Raw genomic sequence first — 22,282 nt, 5'->3', positions numbered from 1 at the left:
CAGGAGAACCACTTGAACCTGGGAGGCGGAGGTTGCAGTGAGTTGAGATCATGCCATCGCACTCCAGAGACTGTTAAAAAAAAATTAAGTCAGAAATCAACAAAGTCTTTGAATCCAATAAGAAAAAAGATGCAATGTACCAGAGCCTCTGGAATGCAGCTAAAGCAGCGTTAAGTGGGAAATTTATAGCACAAAATACCCACATCAAAAACCTTTAAATGGCCGGGCGTGATGACTGGCGCCTGTAATTCTAGCACTTTGTCTACTAAAAATACAAAAATGAGCCAGGCTGTTTCGAACTGCGATGTGCTAGAAAGGTAAAATACAGAGTTAGTTTCAAATATTTACTTCCAAATATTCATATACTTTATTAATAAGTACATATTACACATTAAAATAATATTATGGACATACTGGGTTAACTAAATTGTTACAATCAATTCAACCTGTTCTTTCTTTCTCTTTCTTTTTTAAAAAATATATTAAAAAAGAAAATAGAGACGGGGTTTCACCGTGTTGGCCAGGATGGTCTTGATCCCTCGACCTAGTAATCCGCGGACCTCAGCAGCCTGCCAGAGTGCTGGGATTATAGGCTCAGACACCGCGCCCGGCCTGTTCTTTCTTTTTAAATTTTGGATACTACAAAGTTTAACATTCACGTGCGGCTCACATTTTATTTCAGAGGATTGCCTCCTTTCTAAAATCTCGGCCTTCCTGCTCAAACACCAGAAACCGGGAAGGTCATAAAATGTGAAATTTAAAAATAATTGTTCTTATATTCTTTCTATTTGTAAAGAGCCACGTAAAATATTATTTGTAAATGCATACGACTTGACACACCAGTGTAAAGGCATTTAATACTCTGTGGTGGGCCAGGCTCAGCTCAGGAAGGAAGCCCTGCCCGAAAAGGCTGCAGCCTAGGCTGTCTGTCACTTTTTCTTCACTCAGTCCAGCGTCTGATCACATCTTCTGTCACTCAGGGCCTGAGAGGGTGGGGTTTTAAACGTTATTCAATCAGCGACGCTGGGCTGGGAACCGTCCAATCGCGCACGCAGCTGGAGCGGACCGGAAGGTTTCCGGAATGTGGCGCGGCCTTTGTTTCCCGCTGCAGGAGCTCCGGGTCTCATCTTCACTTTTCTGTGTCTTCTGCTCCTAGAGTCCCAGCCTCTGTGGCTCTGCGACCTGAAGGTATTGGGAGTTCCACAGCTATGACGCCGGGACCCCCTGGAGCCCTAGAAATGGTGAGAGTGCCGGGTCGAACCTCCCGAGACAGGGGAAGGGGCTGGTTGGAACCGTTGGGAAGTGGCTGTGGGGGGACTCAGGGCTCCCCGCAGTCAGCTCCACAGTCTGCGCCCGGAGTTCTTGCCCAGCTCGGCCTCAGTCCCCTTCAGCCATAAGATGGCGGCTGCGCTTACAGCCGGGCCCGGTGTACTGCCTCTTCCCTGCCCAGTGACTGTGCTCTGGTCTGGAGCCATCCCTGGGCGGCTCTTCACCCGTAGCGTCGCGTCTCCGATTGTGCAGGGACCACAGGAGGGTCGTCAGGGGGAGAATCCTGACTCCGGGTGCGGGTTCCATGAGTGTGAAGAGCTTTAGTCCGTGGGGTTCCCAGCTCTTTTCTTCTGCTAAAAATGTATGGGAGTCACCCTAAAAACATTAAATAATTTAATCGAAGAGTGATTCAACAGTTGTCAAGCACCTGCTGTGGTTTGTCATTTGTGGTTCATGGACGGGGCTTGAAGGAAAGAGCGTTATAAACTGCATGATGCCCACCTTCTGAAGCCTGTTTCTGTGAATTCATCAGAAATAAAAATACAAATAAATAAACTGCATGATGAAGAAAACCAAATTCACTAACTGGTTAGGTACAGTTATGGAGTTTCTTCATTTGTGCAATAAAGGTGAACATTTCTTGGTTATGTAATCAGAGGTTAATTGGCAGTTTATAGTTAAGGCTGAATTTTCTCTCAGTGTAGTTATTTACTAAAAAATGCCCCTCAGTTAGATTTTTTTTTTAAGTACGAATCCAGGGACAAGAGACACCTCGGTCTAATTGACATTTAATTATTTTCAAACTCCAGGGGAAACTGATTTTCTGCTGCATTTTTCACCTGTGTCCTAATCAGTGTCTTAAGTCTAACCTCTGTCCCTCATTTCTGCAGCCTCACTCTGGCTCGCAGTAAGATAGTGAATTTCCAGTTTCATCTGGCATTCCCAAATGTCAGCTTGTCCTCCGTAATTTACAGCATCAGCTATTTATCTAGTGTACTTTTCTATATCATGTTTAATTAATTATTTTTGCAAAGCATTAAATGACAGTTTTAAAAAGATTTGTATCTGTTTGTAAATATTGCCCATGAGAAGAAAGCAAAGAATAATCCCCCTGACGCTGTATTGTAAAAGCTCTTTGTGCCTCTTCTCCTTACATCCTCTCTAGGCACAGAGATCTCGTTAGAATGTTTGGGGTCCAGGTTATCCTTTGGAATCTCTATGAGGTGATGTGTCCTCAGCCACCCTTTAGTTTTTTTCTGGTCCTGGGTTTCAGTACCGTCTGGGATAAACCAAGATATCCACCATGGTTATGTCAGCTAAAGTGCCTAGGGTCTATCAGCTTCTGGGTTATTTTCTCCCATAGGACGACCTGAGGTATAAAATGTTTCCTCTCAAAGAAGCAAGTGGATGCCCTGGGGCTCCGAGGAATCTTCTGGTGTACTCTTTTTTTTCAAAACGTAACCCCTGAGGCATTAAAATTGTCTACACCAAACCCAGCTTTTATTTCTTGGACACACATTGCTGGTCAGCCAGTCAGATGCTGGTACTGAGGGGAAAACACAGAAATAATCTCTGCCCCCTGTATTCTCTAAGGGTGGAGAAAGATAATGAAAGAAATATAGTGAAAGAAAAAGTGTTAAAAAGCCCAAAATTTGTCACAGACAAAATAGTGTCCCAGAAGACCAAACAAAAAGTGACTCCAGAGAGATGGTGTCAGAACCTGCAAAGTCAAATGCCCTTTGGGCAGTCACTGGGGCATGATGCAGCGTCTCCTGAATGGGTGGTTCTCAAGTGATTGAATGGCGTGACTTAAAACATAAGTCAGACACATCTGTTTTTAATCAGCACTGCCTGGTTTGTCACGTTGAAAAATATTACTTATTTTGATCTCAGTTTTTCAGATGTAAATTGCATTACATTAGTAGGGCTTGAAAGGTATAATTTTATTTTATTTTATTAGTATTATTATTTTTTTTGAGGCAGAGTTTCGCTGTTGTTACCCAGGCTGGAGTACAATGACCCGATCCCAGCTCACTGCAGCCTCCGCCTCCTGGGTTCAAGCAATTCTCCTGCCTCAGCCTCCTGAGTAGCTGGGACTACAGGCGCACACCACCATGCCCAGCTAATTTATGTATTTTCAGGTTTCACCTTGTTGACCAGGATGGTCTCGATCTCATGACATTGTGAGCCACCCGCCTCGGCCTCCCAAAGTGCTGGGTTTATAGGCGTGGGCCACTGCGCCCGGCCATATTTTTTTTTTTTTTTTTTTGAGACAGAGTTTGACTCTTGTTGCCCATAGTGGAGTCCAGTGGCAAGATCTCAGCTCCCTGTAACCTACTCCTCCCAGGTTTAAGTGATTCTACTGCCTCAGTCTCCTGAGTAGCTGGGATTACAGGCACATACCACCACACCCAGCGAATTTTTGTATTTTTTAAGTAAAGATGGGGTTTCACCATGTTGGCTAAGCTGCTCTTGATCTCCTGACCTGGGATGATCTGCCTGCCTGGGCCTCCCAAAGTGCTAGGATTACAGGCATGAGCCACCACGCCCGGCCAATTAATACATTTTCATGAGAAATGTGGTAGATAATTGGTGAGTTACATAGATTCATTTAGGAGGGTAAATTTCTGAGAGTGAATATCTCTGTTCACGTCTTATCTTGATTTCTGAGTTTTATAAGATGTAATTTGGTACCATTTAGAAGTGTTCCTATATGACTAATTGTTTACTACATGATTTTCAATAAAAGTAATTTATATATTATCTGATAGGAATAGACACTTCTGCTTTTCTTGTTTATGTATAAAATATAAGTAGCTTAAAATATCCTTCCCTTACATGAACACTGTGTTTGAGTAATTTTGCTGAATTTTTCAAACATGTAGTTTCAAAAACCAAGTGAGTAACTAACATGGAAATTAAATCTTGAGCCCAGTGACTAAGAGCTAAGGCTAATATTGAGCTTGCGAAAAGTTTTTAAAAGCAACGTTAGTTTTTCTTCTGGCATGCCTTTTCTGCAGATGTCTCAGCCTGCGCATCCCAGTTATGGAAGAAGACTTACTGCTAAATGCAGTTAAGGTTAAGATGAAAGGGGACTGAGAGGGTCTTACACAAAAGAAAGGATGGCAAAGTTTAGACAGACAGGGGCTTTCTTTTCTAGGGAGCAGCAAACAAGATTAGAGAGAAGGTGGGAGTGGAATGGCAAATGAAGGGTGAAAAATCAGATTTTTAGATCAGAGAATATTTTATTGTGAAGTCATCATGCTCTTAGAAGAGATATAAAATGAGGTTGTATGTTGACTCAGACTGAGAATAGTTCAAAGTTCTGGAGCCTGTGAAAAATTTTATTTAGACGGCTGGAGACAAATTCAGCTGATTCTTTTAATGGGAAAAAGAAGAAAATGTGCAGAGTTCTTATTGAAAAGAGCTTCCAATTCAAGCCCCACAAGAGGATTCTTGGATTTCGCTCAAGAAAAAATTCAGGGTGAGTCCATACAGTACAGTAAAAAAAAAAAATTAAGAAAGAAAAGAAAGAAAAGAATGGCTTACTCCATAGGCAGAGCAGCCCCGAGGGATGCTGGTTGCACATTTTTCTCTTTATTTCTTGATTATATGTTAAACAAGGGGTGGATTATTTATGCCTCCCAATTTTAGACCACATAGGGTAAGTTCCTGATGTTTCCATTGCATTTGTAAACTGTTATGACACTGGGAGCAGTGTAGCAGTGAGGGCGACCAGAGGTCACTCTTGTTACAGCTTGGATTTGGTGGATGTTATTTGACTTCCTTACTGCAAACTGTTTTATCTGCAAGGTCTTTACGACTTGTATCTCGTGCTGACATTTTATCCTATCCTATTACCTAGAATGCCTAACTCTCCAGGAATGCAGTCCAGTAATCTCAGCCCTGTTTTACCCAGCCCCTATTCAAAATAGATTTGCTCTGGTTCCGTCTACCTCTGACATCTCCCGCCTCTTTTTTTTTTCTACAAGGGCACCGTTAGTCCTAAGGATTGTAGAGGGATGAAGATCCGTTTTCTGTAACTATTTCATGCTGAATAGGGGTGATGATATTTTTGCCTAACTATTCAGTTTTTCTTTCTTTTTTTTTTTTGAGATGGAGTTTTGCTCTTGTTGCCTAGGCTAGAGTGCAATGATGCGATCTCAGCTCACCGCAACCTTTGCCTCCTGGGTGCATGCAATTCTCCTTTCTCAGCCTCCCCAGTAGCTGAGAATACAGGCATGTGCCACCACGCCTGGGTAATTTTGTACTTTTATTAGAGACAGGGTTTCTCCATGTTGGTCAGGTTGGTTTCGAACTTTCGACCTCAGGTGACCCATCTGCCTCAGCCTCCCAAAGTGCTGGAATTACAGGCGTGAGCCACCGCACCTGGCCCAGAGTTTCTTGAGTGTGAAAAACCAAAGGATCAGTGACATTTTATGCAAAGTCAAAAATATTACTCAGTCTTCTATTAATTCAGTCCCTTCAGTTAATTCCTATTCTGTTTGATAGTCATGAACATTTCACTTCCCAAATACTAAAATTTATTCTCTCTTCTAATGCCACAATTCCTAAAGTTATCATAAGCTTTCATTTAAGAATATCTGTCGGACAGATGCAGTAGCTCATGCCTCTAATCCTAGCACTTTGGGAGGGTGAGCCAGGTGGATGGATTACTTGAGGTCAGGAGTTTGAGACCAGCCTGGCCAAAATGGCAAAATTTCATCTCTAGTAAAAACACAAAAATTAGCTGGGTGTGGTGGCGGGTGCCTGTAATCCCAGCTTTTTAAGTGGCTGAGGCAGGATAATCGCTTGAACCTGGGTGGCAGAGGTTGCAGTGAGCTGAGATTATGCCACTTCACTCCAGCCTGGGTGAAAGAGTGAGACGACTCCTCAAAAATACAAAAAACAAACAACAAAATATGTGAAAGTCTTAAGAATAAATCATCTTTTGAAGAGGATCAACAGAAGACGATTGGATAGTAAAGTCTTAGTGTAGTCACAGTAAAAAAAAATGATTGAAAATGAAGTTTGGTTAGCTCTGTGGCATACAATAATTTTATGTAACAATTGTGATTATTAATGTTGTACACTTAGTCATATTAGAATTATAGGAGTTTTCCATAGTTTTGGAACACATACCAATAACATATTTACACAACATAGTTCAATAATAGTGAAACATTATTTCACATTTAACAGTGTTTTCTGGTCACTTCTTTCACACTGTCACCTTAGATTCATACTTCGACCTCAGAGGCTTTAGTAAAAGATTATGCTGAGTATATGTATATATATCTTGATGGTTACCTATGAATAACTAAGATAACCTCTGAATAACTAAGATCACCTAGGAATAACCACTATAGTTATATCTCTAGTTATTTTCTTCTTCATTATTTATATGGGAACAGGTTGAGGCTTCTGACTCCTTCCTCATACTTAAGGGGTCTCCCACCCACAGTTTATCATCCAGAAGACTATCAGATAGGCACTGGTGATGTGTATCTTATGCCTTCCTCTGCCCTCAAGGGAAGAGAATACATTAGAAAATATTTCTGCGTTGAAAATTATTGGATAATTTGTTATTTTTGTAAGTCAGAACCAATTGTCTTTACGCTGTCATTTCACCTTAACTCAAATAAGAAATTCTTCCCATGGCCACTTGTTAAATATATGTGTGTCTGTGTGTTTTTCAGGAGACACTGACATTTAGGGATGTGGCCATAGAATTCTCTCTGGAGGAGTGGCAATGCCTGAACCCTGCTCAGCAGGATTTGTATAGAAATGTGATGTTAGAGAACTACAGAAACCTGGTCTTCTTGGGTGAGAATAACTTTATTACACAATTATTAATATATCCTAAAAGTTTCATGTCTCTTTTTCTGTAGAATTTTTAATTTTGGTAATTTATGCTTTGTATAAATGACTTTCTGATTTTTTTTTTAAGAAAATCTTGATGAATTTGTTTATGTAGAAAAGAATTTATTCAACATGTTTGATCTTGACCTGAACTTTCCACATTCCTCAGCTGCCCTGTATCCTTTACTCTAGATTAATGGTAATTCCTGAAATTTAGTGGCATAAAATATCATTGCCCATATTTTAAACTCTATTTACCGCCATCAATTTTTAATTCATAAGTACTAGGTAGTAAAATTAAGGACTTACAAATTTAAAATATTTAGAGATGTCTCTCATTAATTAGTATTTGGGGATTAATTTTCTGGAATATTCTATTACATACTTTTTACTGAGCACAGTACTAGGTTAGTAATTAGAGAATAGAAGAATGATACATGTTATTTATTTTTAATGAAGCAGGTATTACTGTCTGTAAGGAAAACCCGATCACCTGTCTGGTGCAAGGGAAAGAGCCCTGTAACGTGAAGAGACATGAGATGGTGGCCAGACCCAACGGTAGGTGAAAGTGAATACAATAGACATCACAGATGAGAGGTCCAAAGGTTAAAAAAAAAAAAAAAAAAAAAGCAGTTCTTACAACTGGATTTGGGAAGGTATGTTGAAAAGCAAATAGTTTTTGGGAAGCCTGAGTATTTTCTTAAATTTTTCTCTCACGTGGAGGCATCTTTTGTCTTATGCTTTTAAATTCTCTAAAAATTCTACTTAAAGTTCTCTTCATGGCATAGTAGAGACCGTACAATCTGACTGCTTTTTAATTGTTTTTGGGGGACACACAAATATTTGCATAATTTTGAAAACCTCTATGTTAAACTATTAGTTCTCTTTTTGCTTCATGTCTGGAATGTGTGAGAGTAGTGATTTCTGTAGCATTAGAGGCGTCTTTGTTAATTTTTCTGCAGATTCCATTCTGTTTGTATTATTATAGCCTTTTTTTTTTTTTGAGATAGAGTTTCACTGTTGTTACCCAGACTGGAGTGCAGTGGCGCGATCTCGGCTCACAGTAACCTCCGCCTCCTAGGTTCAAGCAATTTTTCTGCCTCAGCCTCCGGAGTAGCTTGTACTACAGGCATTTACCACCGGGCCCAACTAATTTTTGTACTTTTTTATTAGAGACGGAGTTTCACCATGTTGACCAGGATGGTCTCAAGCTCTTGACCTCGTGATCCCCTCGCCTCGGCCTCCCAAAGTGCTAGAATTATACTCATGAGCCACTGCACCTGGCCTTTTTTGTTTTTTTTTTGAAGCGAAGGTTCTCGTTCTTGTTGCCCAGGCTGGAGTGCAATGGCGCATTCTCTGCTCACCGCAACCTCTGCCTCCTGGGTTCAAATGATTCTCCTGTCTCTGCCTCCCAGGTAGCTGGGATTACATGCATGTGCCACCATGCCTGGCTAATTTTTTTTTGTATTTAGTAGAGACAGTTTCAGCATGTTGGCCAGGATGGTCTCGATCTCTTGACCTCATGATCCACCCGCCTCAGCCTCCCAAAGCGCTGGGATTACAGGTGTGAGCCACCGTGCCAAGCCAACTATATTACTATAGTCTTAAAATATAGTTTGGAATTGAAAATTATGCTGGGCATGGTGGCTTATGCTTGTGATCCTAGCACTTTGGGAGGCCAAGGAGGTGGTTCTGATTAACAAGGTGAAACCCCGTCTCTACTAAAAATGCAAAAATTATCCAGGTGTGGTGGCGTGCCTGTAGTCCCAGCTAATTGCAAGGCTGAGGCAGGAGAATCTCTTGAACCTGGAGGGCAGAGGTTGCAGTGAGCCAAGATGGTGCCATTGCCCTCTAGCCTGGGCAAAAAGAGCAAAACGTCGTCACAAAAAAATAAAATAAAACAAAAAATAAATAAATAATGGTGAATTATGATGTTCCTCTGCTTTGTTCTTTTTTCTCAAGAATGCTTTGGCTATTTAAGTTTATTGTAGTTTCTTGTAAATTTTAGAATTGTATTTTCTATTACCATGAAAAAAATGCCAGTGGAATTTGGACAGGAAGTTTATTGAATGTGTAGAATACTTATAATGTGACACTTTAACAATATTTATTCTTCCTTTTTTGTTGTTTTTTGTTTGTTTTTGTTTGAGATGGAGTTTCACTTATTTCGCAGGCTGTAGTGCAATGGTACAATACAGGTCACCGCAACTTCCATCTCCTGGGTTCAAGCGATTCTCCTGCCTCAGCCTCACGAATAGCTGGGATTACAGGCATGCACCACCACTCCTGGCTAATTTTGTATTTTTACTAGAGACGGTTTCTTCTGTTGGTTGTGCTGGTCTGGAACTCATGACCTCAGGTGATATGCCAGCGTCAGCCTCCAAAAGGGCTGAGATTACAGGAGTGAGCCACCACACCCGGTAATATTTATTCTTTCAATCCATAGGCATAATTTTTTTTATTTGAGACATATTCTCACTGTGTCACTCAGGTTTCAGTGCAATGGTGTGATCTTGGCTTACTGCAACCTCCATTTCTCGAGTTAAAGTGAGTATCCTACCTCAGCCTCCCAAGTAGCAGGGATGATAGGCATGTGTCACCATGCCTGGCTAATTTTTGTATTTTTAGTACAGACAGGGTTTCACCATGTTGTCAAGGATGGTCTCTGTCTCCCGACTTCATGATCCACCTGCGTCAGCCTCCCAAAGTGCTGGGATTACAGGTGTGAGCCATCACACTCAGCCAGCATAAAATATTTTTAAATTTATTTTTGTCTTCTCTAATTTTTTTCATTAATATCTTATATATTTCTGGCCAGGCTCAGTGGCTCAAGCCTATAATCCCAGCACTTTGGGAGGCCGAGGACGGTGGCTCATAAGGTCAAGAGATCAAGACATCTTGGTCAACATGGTGAAACCCGGTCTCTACTAAAAATACAAAAAGTAGCTGGGCATGGTGGCACGTGCCTGTAATCCCAGCTACTCAGGAGACTGAGGCAGGAGAATTGCCTGAACCCAGGAGGCAGAGGTTGTGGTGAGCCGAGATCATGCCATTGCACTCCACCCTGGGTAACAAGAGCGAAACTCAGTCTCAAAAAAAAGTCTTATATATTTCATCGCAAAGATTGTTCATCTTGTTGGTTAAATTTGTTCTCAGAAATTTATTATTTTAATGCTATTATAAATGAGATTGTTTTCTTTATTGTATCAGATATTTTGTGTTAAGTGTATGGAATCATAACTTCTGTGTTAATTTTATACTTTAAGTTACTGACTGTATTTATTAGTTTAGACAAATTTTAATATATTGTTTATGGTTTTTTATATATAAGATCATATAATCCACAACAGCAATTTTTACTTATTTCTTTTCAATTCCAATGGCTTTTTAAAAATGTTTTTGAGTAATTCTTGTGCCACACACTTTCAGTTCCACATTAAAATAGAAGCATTGACGGTGGGCACAATATGTTTTCATATTGGTGTCTGTGAATTTGAAGGAGCAACAACTCCTTACGATTTTATAAACTGGTTTCAGGAGGCAAAGATCATTTTCTGTTGTGTGCCTAGAGTGATGGGATGCCCTCTGGGTTTGTAGTGGAGGGTTTGTAGCTTGGTCACAGGCTGCTGCGTCTGCACTAGGGTCCACCTTTAGGTGGCTTGTTACAAAGGGTTTGGGTAGTTGTAATTTCCATTTTATTTTTGGACAGATTTTATCCTTCAGGACTTTGATCTGTAGGACAGGTTTCTGCGGTTGGGTCCATATATAATGGCCGTTACATCAGCAGGTGAATGGGTATGGCTTTCACTGAGTGAGTACACAGAGTGGTTTCAAGTCACTGTGTGAATTTCTGTTTAGGCAAAAGTGGTAATGAAGTTTGGCTCAGAGATCTGGAACTGAGTTACTGAACTGCTTGAGGGGCCACAGTAAAAACTGTGTGGCTGTAAATGGGTATCTTCCTCCACATCTCTGGTAGGGCAGGACCTCTCTCAAACTGTAACAGGGAGGCGGTTGTAATAATTACAGGGTTAACTTCAGAATTCTCAGTGGGACCAAGTTGGTTGGGCCATTTCTTGTTCTGTAGCCAAGATCAGGTAGTTTCCCACCTGAATGAGGTCCTGTCCTCTGAAAAAAACACTCCTCAATTTTGGGCTTTAGCAGAATTTCACAATTCCCTCTGTAAATCTCAAAGGTCTCTTAACAGCACTTACTTTGGAGATGGGGTCTTGTGTATTGCCTGGGCTGGTCTTGAAATCCTGGCCTGGAGAAATTCTCCAACCTGAGTGTGCCCCATAGTTGTCATTACAGATGTGAGCCATGATGCCTGGCTCTCTCATGAAGGCATTTTTTTCAGGGATTACTGAAAAGTTGTTTTGCTGTAAAGAGGATAATCAAGTAGAGCACCTTTTATTTTTTTTTTTTTATTTTTATATTTGAGGTGGAGTCTCACTCTGTCACCCAGGCTGGAGTGCAGTGGTATGAACTTGGCTTACTGCCATCTCTGCTTCCTGGGTTCAAGTGAGTTTCCTGCCTTAGCCTCCTGAGTAGCTGGGATTACAGGTACATGCCACGATGCCTGGCTAATTTTTGCATTTTTTTTTTTTTTTTTAGACAGAGTCTCACTCTGTTGCTAGGCACCAGGCTGGAGTACAGTGGCACGATCTCGGCTCACTGCAACCTCCCCCTCCTGGGTTCAAGCAATTCTCCTGCCTCAGCCTCCTGAGTAGCTGGGACTACAGGTATATGCCAGCACGCCCAGCTAATTTTTGTATTTTTAGTAGAGATGGGCTTTCACCATGTTGGCCAGGATGGTCTTTATCTCTTTACCTCGTGATCCACCTGCCTCGACCTCACAAAGTGCTGGGATTACAGGCGTGAGCCACCATGCCCGGCCAGTTTTTGCATTTTTAATAGAGATGGGGTTTCACCTTGTTGGTAAGGCTGGTCTTGAACTCCTGACCTCGTGATCCACCCACCTCAGCCTCCCAAAGTGCTGGGATTACAGGCATGAGCCACCATGCCCAGCACCACATTTTCTTTATCCAGTCCATTGTAGATGGGCACTTGAGTTGATTCCATGTCTTTGCTATTGTGAATTTTGCTGCAATGAAGATACACATTTGTGTATCTGTATAATAGAATGATTTATATTCTTTTGGTATATGTCCACTAATGGGATTGTTGGGTCCAGTAGTATACCTGGTTCTAGATCTTGAGGAGTCACCATGCTGGCTTTCACAATGGTTGAATTAATTTATATTCCCACCAAAAGTGTAAAAGCACGTCTGCTTCTCCATAGCCTCCCCAACATTGTTGTTTCTTGACTTTTTTTTTTTTTTTTTTTTCTCAAGGAGTTTCGCTCTTGTTACCCAGGCTGGAGTGCAATGGTGCGATCTCGGCTCACCGCAACCTCCGCCTTCTGGGTTCAGGCAATCCTCCTGCCTCAGCCTCCTGAGTAGCTGGGATTACAGGCACGCGCCACCATGCCCAGCTAATTTTTTGTATTTTGAGTTGAGACGGGATTTCACCATGTTGACCAGGATGGTCTCGATCTGTTGACCTCGTGATCCACCGGCCTCGGCCTCCCAAAGTGCTGGGATTACAGGCTTGAGCCACCGCGCCCAGCCCGTTTCTTGACTTTTTAATAATCACCATTCTGACTAGCGTGAGATGGTATCTCATTGTGATTCTGATGTGCATTTCTTTCTTTTTTTTCTTTTTTGTGACAGAGTCTTGCTCTGTTGCCAGGTGCCAGGCTGGAATGTAGTGGCGTGATCTCGGCTCACTGCAGCCTCCGCCTCCGGGTTCAAGTAATTCTCCTGCCTCAGCCTCCCAGGTAGCTGGGACTACAGGCACACGCCAAAACGCCCAGCTCATTTTTTTTGTGTGTTTTTAGTAGAGACAGGGTTTCACCATGTTGGCCAGGATGGTCTCGATCTCTTGACCTCATGATCGGCCCACCTCAGGATTACAGGCTTGAGCCACTGCACCTGGCCTGATTTGCATTTCTTTAATGATCACTAATGTTGAATGTTTTTTCATGATTTTGGCCACATAAATGTCTTCTTTTGAGAAGTGTTTATTCTTGTTCTTTGCTCGCTTTCCAATGGGGTTGTTTTATTCTTGTAGATTTGTTTAAGTTCTTTGTAGACTCTGGATGTTAACCTTTGTCAGATGGATAGAGTGCAAAAATGTGCTTCCATTCTGTAGATTGTCTGTTCATTCTGATGATAATTTCTTTTGCTGTGCAGAAGCTCTTTAATTAGATCCCATTTGTCAATGTTTGTTTCTGTTGCAATTGCTTTCATCATAAAATCTTTGCCTATGCCTATGTTCTGAATGGTACTGCCTAGATTTTCCTCTAGGATTCTTGTAGTTTTGAGTTTCACATTTAAGTCTTCAATTCATCTTTAGTTAATTTTTGTATAGACGGAAGAAAGGGGTCCAGTTTCAACCTTCTACATATGGCTAGCCAGTTCTCCCAGTACCATTTATTAAAAGGGAATCCTTTTCCCATTGCTTGTTTTTGTCAGGTTTTTCAAAGATCAGATGGTTGTAGATACGGAATCTTATTTCTGAGTTCTGTATTCTGTTCCATTGGTCTCCGTGTCTGTTTTTATAACAGTTTCAGGCAGCTTTGGTTACTACAGTCTTGTAGGACACTTTTAGGTTGGATATCATGATGCCTTCAGCTTTGTTCTTTTTGCTTAGGATTCTCTTGGCTATATGGGATCTTTTGGGGTTTCATATGAATTTTAAAATAGTTTTTTTCTAATTCTGTGAAGAATGTTAATGGTAGTTTAGTCTGAATAGCATTGAATCTATAAATTACTTTGAGCAGTATGGCCATCTCTACAATATTGATTCTTTCTGTCTTTTTTATTTGGGTCCTCTCTGATCCTCTTGCACAGTGGTTTGCAGTTCTCCTTGAAGAGGTCGTTCGCTTCCCTTGTTAGCTGTACTCCTGGGTACTTTATTCTCTTTGTAGCAATTGTGAATGAGAGTTTCTTTGTAGTTTGGCTCTCTGCTTGTTTATTGTTGGCCTATTGCAATGCTTGTGTTTTTTGCACACTGATTTTGTATCTCAGTACTTTCCTGAAGTTGCTTATTAGATGAAGAAGGTTTTGGGCTGAGACAGGGGGGCTTTCTAGATCTAGGATCCTGTCGTCTGCAGAGACAGTTTGACTTCCTATTTGAATATCACTTATTTCTCTTGCCTAATTTCCCTGCCAGAACTCAATACTATGTTAAATAGGAGTGCTGAGAGGGCATCCTTGTCTGGTGCCAGTTTTCAAGGGGAATGCTTTCAGCTTTTTCCCTTTTAGTATGCTACTGGCTGTGGATTTGTCATAGATAGTTCCTATTATTTTGAGGTATGTTCCATGAATACCTAGCTTATTGAGAGTTTTTAACATGAAGGGATGTTGAATTTGGTCAAAGGCCTTTTCTGCATCTATCTTTTTTTTTTTTGGCAATGGAGTCTCACTTAGCTACCCAAGCTGGGGTGCAATGGCACGATCTCAGCTCACTGCAGCCTCCACCTCCTGGGTTCAGGCAATTCTCCTGCCTCAGCCTCCTGATTAGCTGGGATTACAGGCACGTGCCACCATGCCCAGCTAATTCTTTTTTTTTTCCATATTTTTAGTAGAGATGGGGTTTCACCATGTTGACCTGGTTGGTCTCGATCTCTTGACCTCGTGATCCATCTGCCTCAGCCTCCCAAAGTGCTGGGATTACATGCTTGAGCCACCATGCCCGGCCTGCATCTATTGAGATAATCATGTGATTTTTGTCTTTAGATCTGTTTATGTGATGAATTAGGTTTGTCAATTTTTGTATGTTGACCCAGCCTTGCATCCTGGGAATAAAGCTAACTCGATTGTGGTGGATAAGCTTTTCGATGTGCTGCTGGATTCAGTTTGCTAGTATTTTATTGAGAATTTTTGCATTGATGTTTATCAGGGATATTGGCTTGAAGTTTGTTTATTTTTTTTAATTTCTGCCAGGTTTTGATAGCAGGACAATGCTGGTTTTATAGAATGAGTAACTGTATCGTAACTGTATCCAGCTTGCCCTTCTGTTTCAATTGAGGCATTCAGTCTATACCATTTAAGGCTAATATTGTTATGTGTGGTTTTGATTCTGTCCAAATGGTGCTAGCTGCTTATTTTGAAGAGTTGTTGATGTAGTTGTTTTATAGTGTCATTGATTTGGTACGTCAGTGTGTTTTTGCAATGACTGGTAATGGTTTTTTCTTCCCATATTTCGTGCTTCTTTGTAGAGCTCTAGCAAGGCAGGCCTGGTGGTGATGTATTCCTTCAGCATTTGCTTGTATGAGAATAATTTTACATTTCTTCACTTATGAAAACTTAGTATTGTTATTTTGTTTTATTTGCTTCTTGTATCTTTGTTCTTCATTCTCTTTTTCTGTCTTTGTGTCTTTTTTATACTTATCTTGATATGCTTTCACTTTTTTATTTTGTGTTGTGTATCTATGCAGACATATTCTTGGTGGTACCTTGGGGATTACACAAAGCCTCTAAAAGATACAAAAATCTATTTCAATCTGGTGAAAATGAACTTCAGCTGCATCCAAAAATTTTTTTCTCATATCTGCCCTCAAATTTGTCATTGATGTTGCTAATTATATATATCATGTTGTATATTCATTAATAAATGTTTATAATGATTTATATGCTTTTACCTTTCAAATTTTAGAGAATAACTAAAAATGTTTTTGCACCATTATTATAATGCTAAGAAATTCCATTTTTGTATATGTCCATTTTCTTCCCAGAAAATAAGGCATTTTATACAATTATGTGTTGTTTTGTTGAATCATGTTATTTTCAGTAAAAGCAACTGTTTTCAGCTCTCTTTATATTTAGGGCATATGAATTGCAACATAACTTTTCAAAATTTGGTTATGTTTTAAGGTCTTTTTATAAAATTATTTGGCAGGATAGATATGCTGATGGTATTATTCTCACTTGATAGCTATTTTCTTCAGGATGTTAACTATATCGCACAGTTTCTTTGTGGCTGGCACAGTTTTTGTTGACAGTTCACACCTATCTCATAGGACTATGCTTGTAAGTGACACATCATTTTTATCTTGCAGCTCCATTCTCTTTTCTGTGACTTTTGAAATTGTTCTTATATATATGTTTGTTATAAACATCTTTGTGTGTATCCTAGTTTGTTTGTTGAGCCTCTTTATTTCAACATTTTTTGTTTCAGAATTTTTTTTTTTCTTTGAGACAGAGTTTTGCTCTTGTTACCCAGGCTGGAGTGCAATGGCTCGATCTCGGCCCACCACAACCTCTGGCTCCTGCCTGAGCCTCACATTGGTACAAATTCTCCCCAGTATGAACTCGGGATTCAAACAATTCTCCTGCCTGAGCCTCCCTAGTAGCTCGGACTACAGGTGCGCGCCACCATGTCCAGCTAATTTTTGTATTTTTAGTAGAGATGTGGTTTCACCATGTTGACCCGGATGGTCTCAAACTCTTGACCTTGTGATCCACCCCCCTCGTCCTCCCAAAGTGCTGGGATTATAGACGTGAGCCACTGCCCTGGGCCTCAGAATTTTTTTTTTTTTTGAGACAGAGTTTTGCTCTTGTTGCCCAGGCTGGAGTACAATGGCATGATCTTGGCTCACCACAACCTCAGCCTCCCATGTTGAAGTGATTCTCCTGCCTCAGCCTCCCTAGTAGCTGGGACTACAGGCATGCACCACTACACCCAGCTAAGTTTGTATTTTTAGTAGAGACAGGGTTTCTCCATGTTGGTCAGGATGGTCTCAAATTCCTGACCTCAGGTGATATGCCTGCCTTGGCCTCCAAAAGTGCTGGGATTACAGTCCTCAGCTACCTTTATAATATAGGTTCAATTTGTAAAGTATGTTTATCTAAGCATAGTAAGTTTAACAATTTGTTGTTTTTATTTCTTTCAGCTATGTGTTCTTATTTTCCCAAATACCTTTGGCCAGATCAAGACATAAAAGATTCTTTTCAACAAGTGATACTGAGAAGATACGGAAAATGTGGACATGAGAATTTACAGTTAAGAAAAGGCTGTGAAAGTGTGGTGGATGAATGTAAGGTGCACAAAGAAGGTTATAATGAATTCAGCCAGTGTTTCACAACTACCCGGAGCAAAGTATTTCAATGTGATCAATATGCGAAAGTCTTTCATAAATTTTTTAATTTAAATAGACATAAGATAAGACAGACTAAAAAGAAACCTTTCCAATGTGAAAAATGTGACAAATCGTTTTGCATGCTTTTACACCTAAGTCAACATCAAAGAGTTCATACTGGGGAGAATTTGTACCAATGTGAAGAACATGGCAAAAGCTCCAAGTGGTTCTCAACCTTTACTAGAGACAAGAGAATTCATATTGAAGAGAAACCCTTCAAATGCAAAGAATGTGGCAAAGCTTTTAAATTTTCCACAACCCTTATTACACATAAAAGAATTCATACTGGAGAGAAACCCTACAAATGTGAAGAATGTGGCAAAGCCTTTAATGAGCCTTCAAACCTTACTACACATAAGATGATTCATACTGGAGAGAAACCCTACAAATGTGAAGAATGTGGCAAAGCATTTAACCAGTCCCCACTACTTACTGCACATAGGATAATTCATACTGGAGAGAAACCTTACAAATGTGAAGAATGTGGCAAGGGCTTTAACTGGTCCTCAACCCTTACTAATCATAAAAGAATTCATACTGGAGAGAGACCCTACAAATGTGAAGAATGTGGCAAAGCCTTTAATGAGTCTTCAAACCTTACCACACATAAGATGATTCATACCGGAGAGAAACCTTACAAATGTGATGAATGTGGCAAAGCTTTTAATCGGTCCTCAAACCTTACTAAACATAAGGGAATTCACACTGGAGAGAGACCCTACAAATGTGAAGTCTGTGGCAAAGCTTTTAATCGGTCCTCAAACCTTATTAAGCATAAGATAATTCATACTGGAGAGAAACCTTACAAATGTGAAGAATGTGGTAAAGCTTTTAATCGGTCCTCAATCCTTACTACACATAAGAAAATTCACACTCGAGGTAAACCCTACAAATGTGAAGACTGTGGCAAAGCTTTTAATCGGTCCTCAATCCTTACTACACATAAGAAAATTCACACTCAAGGGAAACCCTACAAATGTGAAGACTGTGGTAAAGCTTTTAATCGGTCTTCAAACCTTACTAAACATAAGATAATTCATACTGGAGAGAAACCTTACAAATGTGAAGAATGTGGCAAAGCTTTTAATCGGTCCTCAAACCTTACTAAACATAAGATAATTCATACTGGAGAGAAACCTTACAAATGTGAGGAATGTGGTAAAGCCTTTAACCAATCCTCAACTCTTACTAAACATAGGAAAATTCATACTGGAAAGAAACCTTACAACTATGAAGAATGTGGCAATACGTTTAACCAGACCTTGAACCTTATTAAACAAAATAATTCATACTCGAGAGGAACTCTACAAATGTAAAGAATGTGACAAAGCTTTTAACCATTTCTCAAGTCTTACTAAGTATTAAATTTATACTGTACAGAAATCCTACAAGTATGAAAAACTTGGCAAAGCCTTTAATAAGCCCTCAATTCTTTTTTTTTTTTTTTTTTTTTTGAGACGGAATTTTGCTCTTGTTACCCAGGCTGGAGTCCAATGGTGTGATCTCGGCTCACCACAACCTAAACCTCCTGGGTTGAGGCAATTCTCCTGCCTTAGCCTCCTGAGTAGCTGGGACTACAGGCGCTCACCACCACGCCCAGATAATTTTTGTATTTTTGGTAGAGACAGGGTTTCACCATGTTGGCCAAGATGGTCTCGATCTCTTGACCTGGTGATCCACCCGCCTCGGCCTCCCAAAGTGCTAGGATTACAGGCATGAGCCACTGCACCCGGCCAGCCCTCAATTCTTAACAGACATAAAATAATTTATACTGAAAAGAAACTTTACAAACCTGAAATACTTGACAATGCTTTTGACAACACCTCAAACTTTTCTAACTATAAAAGAAATTATCGTGGTGAGAAATCCTAGAAATCTGAAGAATGAGACAAGGCCTTTAAATGGTTGTCACACTTGATTTAGGTAAGATAATTTATACTATAAAAAAGGCCTACACGTTTGAACAATGTGGCAAAACTTGTAACCAATGCTCACACCTTATTGTACAAGAAAGCCTTTATACTTGAGATAAATTATATAAAGACTGGAAAATCATCCATTTTCATATCTTACTTACGTCTTACTTGCTCACATCTCACACCACATGCTCACCTCTTAACACCAGAGAATTCGTACTTAATAAAAGGATTATAAGTGCAATTTCTGTCAAGATTTTTCAGAAAATACAAGCTTTCATAGTGAAGAGTATTTATTTTGAAGATGAACATTACAAATATAAAGAGAGTTATACCTCTTTACCGGTATCATAGATCTTATTATAGACATTTTGTTCTAGAGGAAAACTCTGAAGTAGTTGCTCAAACTTTGTTCTGCATCAGGGGATTTATATTGAAGAAAAGTTGTGCAGATGTAATAGATTTGGAAAAACACTTTTTCAAAACCTACATCTTAGAAAATAACAGTTTATACTAGAGGATATTTATGCAGATGCAGTAAAAGTTAAATTAATACATAAGTCTATGCAAATATCAGAGTACTTATGATAAAAATATATAAGGCACTGACACATCAGATATCCTAAATCAGAGTGCTGAGTATAGAAAATCTAAAACTAAAGTTGGTAGAAAAATTATTTGTATATAACTTTAAGAGAATCAGAAGTTTTTTTTGCAGTTATTATTACATTCAAAGTATATTTCTTAAAATATATTACATATTTTTTGAGAAGTAAATAATAATGTCATTCAATCCTGAAATTATTCCCTGTTTCTTCATTTCTATTGGACTCACACATGAAAGCATGGATCAATTGTTGCATCAAAGATAGGAGACATTCTTTTTTGTTTTGGTTTGTTTTTTTTCTTTTGAGAGGGAGTTTTGCTCATTCTCCCAGGCTGGAGTGCAGTGGCGCAATCTCGGTTCACTGCATCATCCTCTGCCTCTGAGTTCAAGTGATTCTCTTGCCTCAGCCTCTGAGTTGCTGGGATCACAGATGTGCACCATGACACCCAGCTAATTTTTGTATTTTTAGTAGAGATGGGGTTTCACTGTTTGGCCAGACTGATCTTGAACTCCTGACCTTGTGATCCACCCACCTCGGCTTCCCAAAGTGCTGGAATTACAGGTGTGAGCCACTGCATCTGGCTTTTTTTTTTTTTAAGACAGAGTCTTGCTGGAGTGCAGTGGCACGACTGAGCTCACTGCAACCTCTATCCCCTGGATTCAGGCAATTTTCCTGTCTCAGTCTCCCAAGTAGCTGGGATTACAGGCACCTGCCACCACACCCAACCAATTTTTGCATTTTTAATAGAGATGCGGTTTTACCATGTTGGTCAAGCTGGTCTCAAACTCCTGACCTTGTAATCCACCCACCTGGGCCTCTAGACAAGAAGTTCTTTTTTATTAGGTGGGCATTATTTATGATCTTTTCTATACAAAAGTAAAGACATTAAAATGTAAAATGCCTGATGAAAATCTCAGTGGAGAGGCTCTTAAAGGTTAACATAATATTGAGTGATGCATGACGGAGATGTTCAGAGTAATATTGTGCATTGTCATATGAAGACAACGTGTTTAAAATTAAATTAGTAGTATATTAACTGTACTTTTATATAATGAAATGCAGTACATTAAAAAATTTTAGATTAATAAAGTTAATACTTTAATTCAAAATTTTTACATGTTAAACACCATTGTGCATTCAATGAAGCATTATTATGCCACAAACTTTAGCCTCTTCCACCTTATCCAAGGGTATAGGTAAAAGATCATAACAATATACATAATGGATTAATGTCTCTAGTAATTTTTTTTTGCCAGTGGCTTTCAACTGCAAATAAAGAATATTATTTCTGTAGGTTAAATGTTTTTTTTTTTAAGATGGGGTTTCACCATGTTGGTCAGGCTGGTCTTGAACTCCCGACCTCAGGTGATCCGCCTGCCTTGGACTCCAAAGTGCTTGGATTATAGGCATGAGCTACCATGTCCGACCAGGTTAAATTTTTATTCTGTTTTTAATCATTTAAATCTATTTTAATCCTGGTGGGTACATAATATGAGTACACATTTATGTGATATATGCCTTATTTTAATACAGGAGTAGAATATGTAATAGTCATATCAGCATTAAGTGAGGCATCCTTCAGTGCTAGCATTTATCTTTTGTTTTACAAACAATCCAATTCTATGCTTAAAAAAATTTTTTACAGGTACAATTTTTATTTACTACAGGGTTATTTTTATGGTCATAAAAATTATAGACAAGTATGATATAATTCATTTTTAGATTCTTAATAAATGTTTTTTCAAATTTTATATATTTTTCTTTGAACGTGTGGCCTGTCTGCCTGCAAAAACATACAGACTTTTACTTTTGACTTACATAGAGTTAAATATATATTAGTGTAAAGACAAACCTTAGGTGTAAGAAAATTATGGAGTGCGTTTATATGAGTATGAGTTTGAAAAGGGTAATATGGGGAAAAAAATTAAGGTGACTACTATAAAATTTTAAAATCTAAAAAAAATGCTGAAAGCAAATATATACTTTCTGCTTTGTATTGAATTTCTTACTGCAAAATCCATGACTTACAGTTCTGAATCTTCACATGCAAATTCTCTGTATTTACTTGCCTAGTATTCATGCTAGACCCCTACTTTTTTTGTTCTTACATATTTTTTGTTTGTTTTATATTTTATGAAGTATTCATTATGTGAACTGGTCTGTGATTGTAAGAATTTTTATTTTTATTTATTTATTTATTTATTTTTTTTTTTGAGACAGTCTTGCTCTGTCGCCAGGCACCAGGCTGGAGTGCAGTGGCGCGATCTTGGGTCACTGCAACCTCCACCTCCTGGGTTCATGCAATTCTCCTGCCTCAGCCTCCCAAATAGCTGGGGCTATATACGCACGCCACTATACCCAGCTAATTTTTGGATTTTTTTAAGTAGAGACGGGTTTTCACCATGTTGGCCAGGATGGTCTCGATC

The 22,282-nt window shown here is 39.5% G+C and overlaps 1 protein-coding gene across 1 annotated transcript; it reads left to right on the top strand.

Annotated features, from left to right (window-relative positions):
- The first annotated feature begins 1,037 nt into the window (after positions 1 to 1,037).
- Positions 1,038 to 21,607, top strand: LOC144580943 (uncharacterized). Its single transcript, XM_078362029.1, is given in 5 exon segments — positions 1,038 to 1,241; positions 6,969 to 7,095; positions 7,591 to 7,689; positions 17,087 to 18,608; positions 18,610 to 21,607. Coding segments are annotated over 5 exon segments (1,869 nt in total). The 5' UTR covers positions 1,038 to 1,208; the 3' UTR covers positions 18,698 to 21,607.
- The last annotated feature ends 675 nt before the right edge of the window (positions 21,608 to 22,282 follow it).

Source organism: Callithrix jacchus, chromosome 22 (assembly GCF_049354715.1).
Source record: "Callithrix jacchus isolate 240 chromosome 22, calJac240_pri, whole genome shotgun sequence".
Taxonomy (NCBI): Eukaryota; Metazoa; Chordata; class Mammalia; order Primates; family Cebidae; genus Callithrix; species Callithrix jacchus.
The sequence above is the reverse complement of the archived record's forward strand: the minus strand, read 5'-3'. Positions and strand labels throughout refer to the sequence as shown.